This window comes from Condylura cristata, unplaced genomic scaffold (assembly GCF_000260355.1).
Source record: "Condylura cristata isolate star-nosed mole 26May11 unplaced genomic scaffold, ConCri1.0 scaffold00754, whole genome shotgun sequence".
In the NCBI taxonomy this organism is placed as follows: Eukaryota; Metazoa; Chordata; class Mammalia; order Eulipotyphla; family Talpidae; genus Condylura; species Condylura cristata.
In genome coordinates this window covers 2,339-3,412 of record NW_004567855.1, presented here as the reverse complement: position 1 = coordinate 3,412, position 1,074 = coordinate 2,339, and the positions used below count along the sequence as shown (strand labels likewise).

At 44.3% G+C, this 1,074-nt stretch overlaps 1 protein-coding gene across 1 annotated transcript; it reads right to left on the bottom strand.

Moving 5' to 3' along the window:
- Window positions 1-5: 5 nt before the first annotated feature.
- LOC101626070 (olfactory receptor 5B12-like) lies at window positions 6-869 on the bottom strand (the record flags this gene model as incomplete). Its single annotated transcript, XM_004695815.1, has 1 exon — window positions 6-869. A coding segment is annotated over exon 1 (864 nt), but the record flags the coding sequence as incomplete, so codon positions are not given.
- Between the last annotated feature and the right edge of the window lie 205 nt (window positions 870-1,074).

Below are 1,074 nucleotides of genomic sequence, written 5' to 3'. Positions count from 1 at the left end.
AGGCTGTAGACCAGTGGGTTCAGCATGGGGATGACTATGGCATAGAACACAGAGGCCAGTTTGTCAGTACCCAGGGAGCGGTTGGAGTTTGACTGTAGATACATGAACACGGCTGTCCCATAGAAGATGGAGATGGCGGTGAGGTGGGAGGCACAGGTGGAGAAGGCCTTCCTATGACCTTCTGAGGAGTGCATCCTCAGAACGGTGACAAATATGAACAGGTAGGAGATCAAGATGATCCCAGTAGAAAATATAACATTGATGCACACAAAAGTAAATAAGAGCAATTCGTTTCTGATTTTGTTTGAGCAGGAGAGAATCATGACAGGAGGACCGTCACAGAAAAAGTGATTAATCACATTGGCTCTACAATAAGACAGGCTGAATATGTTCCCAGTGTGGATGGAGGCCGTCAGGAAAGCAAGGACATAGCAGCCTATTATCATATACTCACATACACCTGTGGTCATGATGGTGGTGTAATGCAGGGGTTTGCACACGGCTGCATAGCGGTCAAAGGCCATCACAGCCAAGAGGAAATTCTCTACTGTGATAAAGACGACGAAAAAGAACAGCTGAGCAGCACATGCATTGTAGGAAATGACGTTGCTTCCTATAAGGAGCTGGGCCATCACCTTGGGAGTGATAGCTGTGGAGTAACCTAAGTCTGCCAGGGACAGATTACTGAGGAATAAGTACATGGGTGTGTGGAGATGAGAATCCACGAGGATCAACACCATCATCCCCACATTCCCAATCAGCGTGATGAGATAGATGAGCGTGAATATGAAGAAGAGGGGGATCTGCAGGTCTGGGTCATCAGATATCCCCACAAAAATGAATTCAGTCACCTTTGTGCTATTCTCCATGGAGGTCACTGTAGATCACTTGAAGTCCTGCAATGGAAAAATAGCAAGTGTGTAGTAACAGTGCCTAGACATTGTTATGTCCAACAGAGGTGTTTCATAGGAATTCTGACATTTTCACATAGATATAAAAACATATCATATTTAAGTATTGACAGATCATACAGTGTGCAGGATAAAAAGATGTTGCTTTTATAAACCATTATTT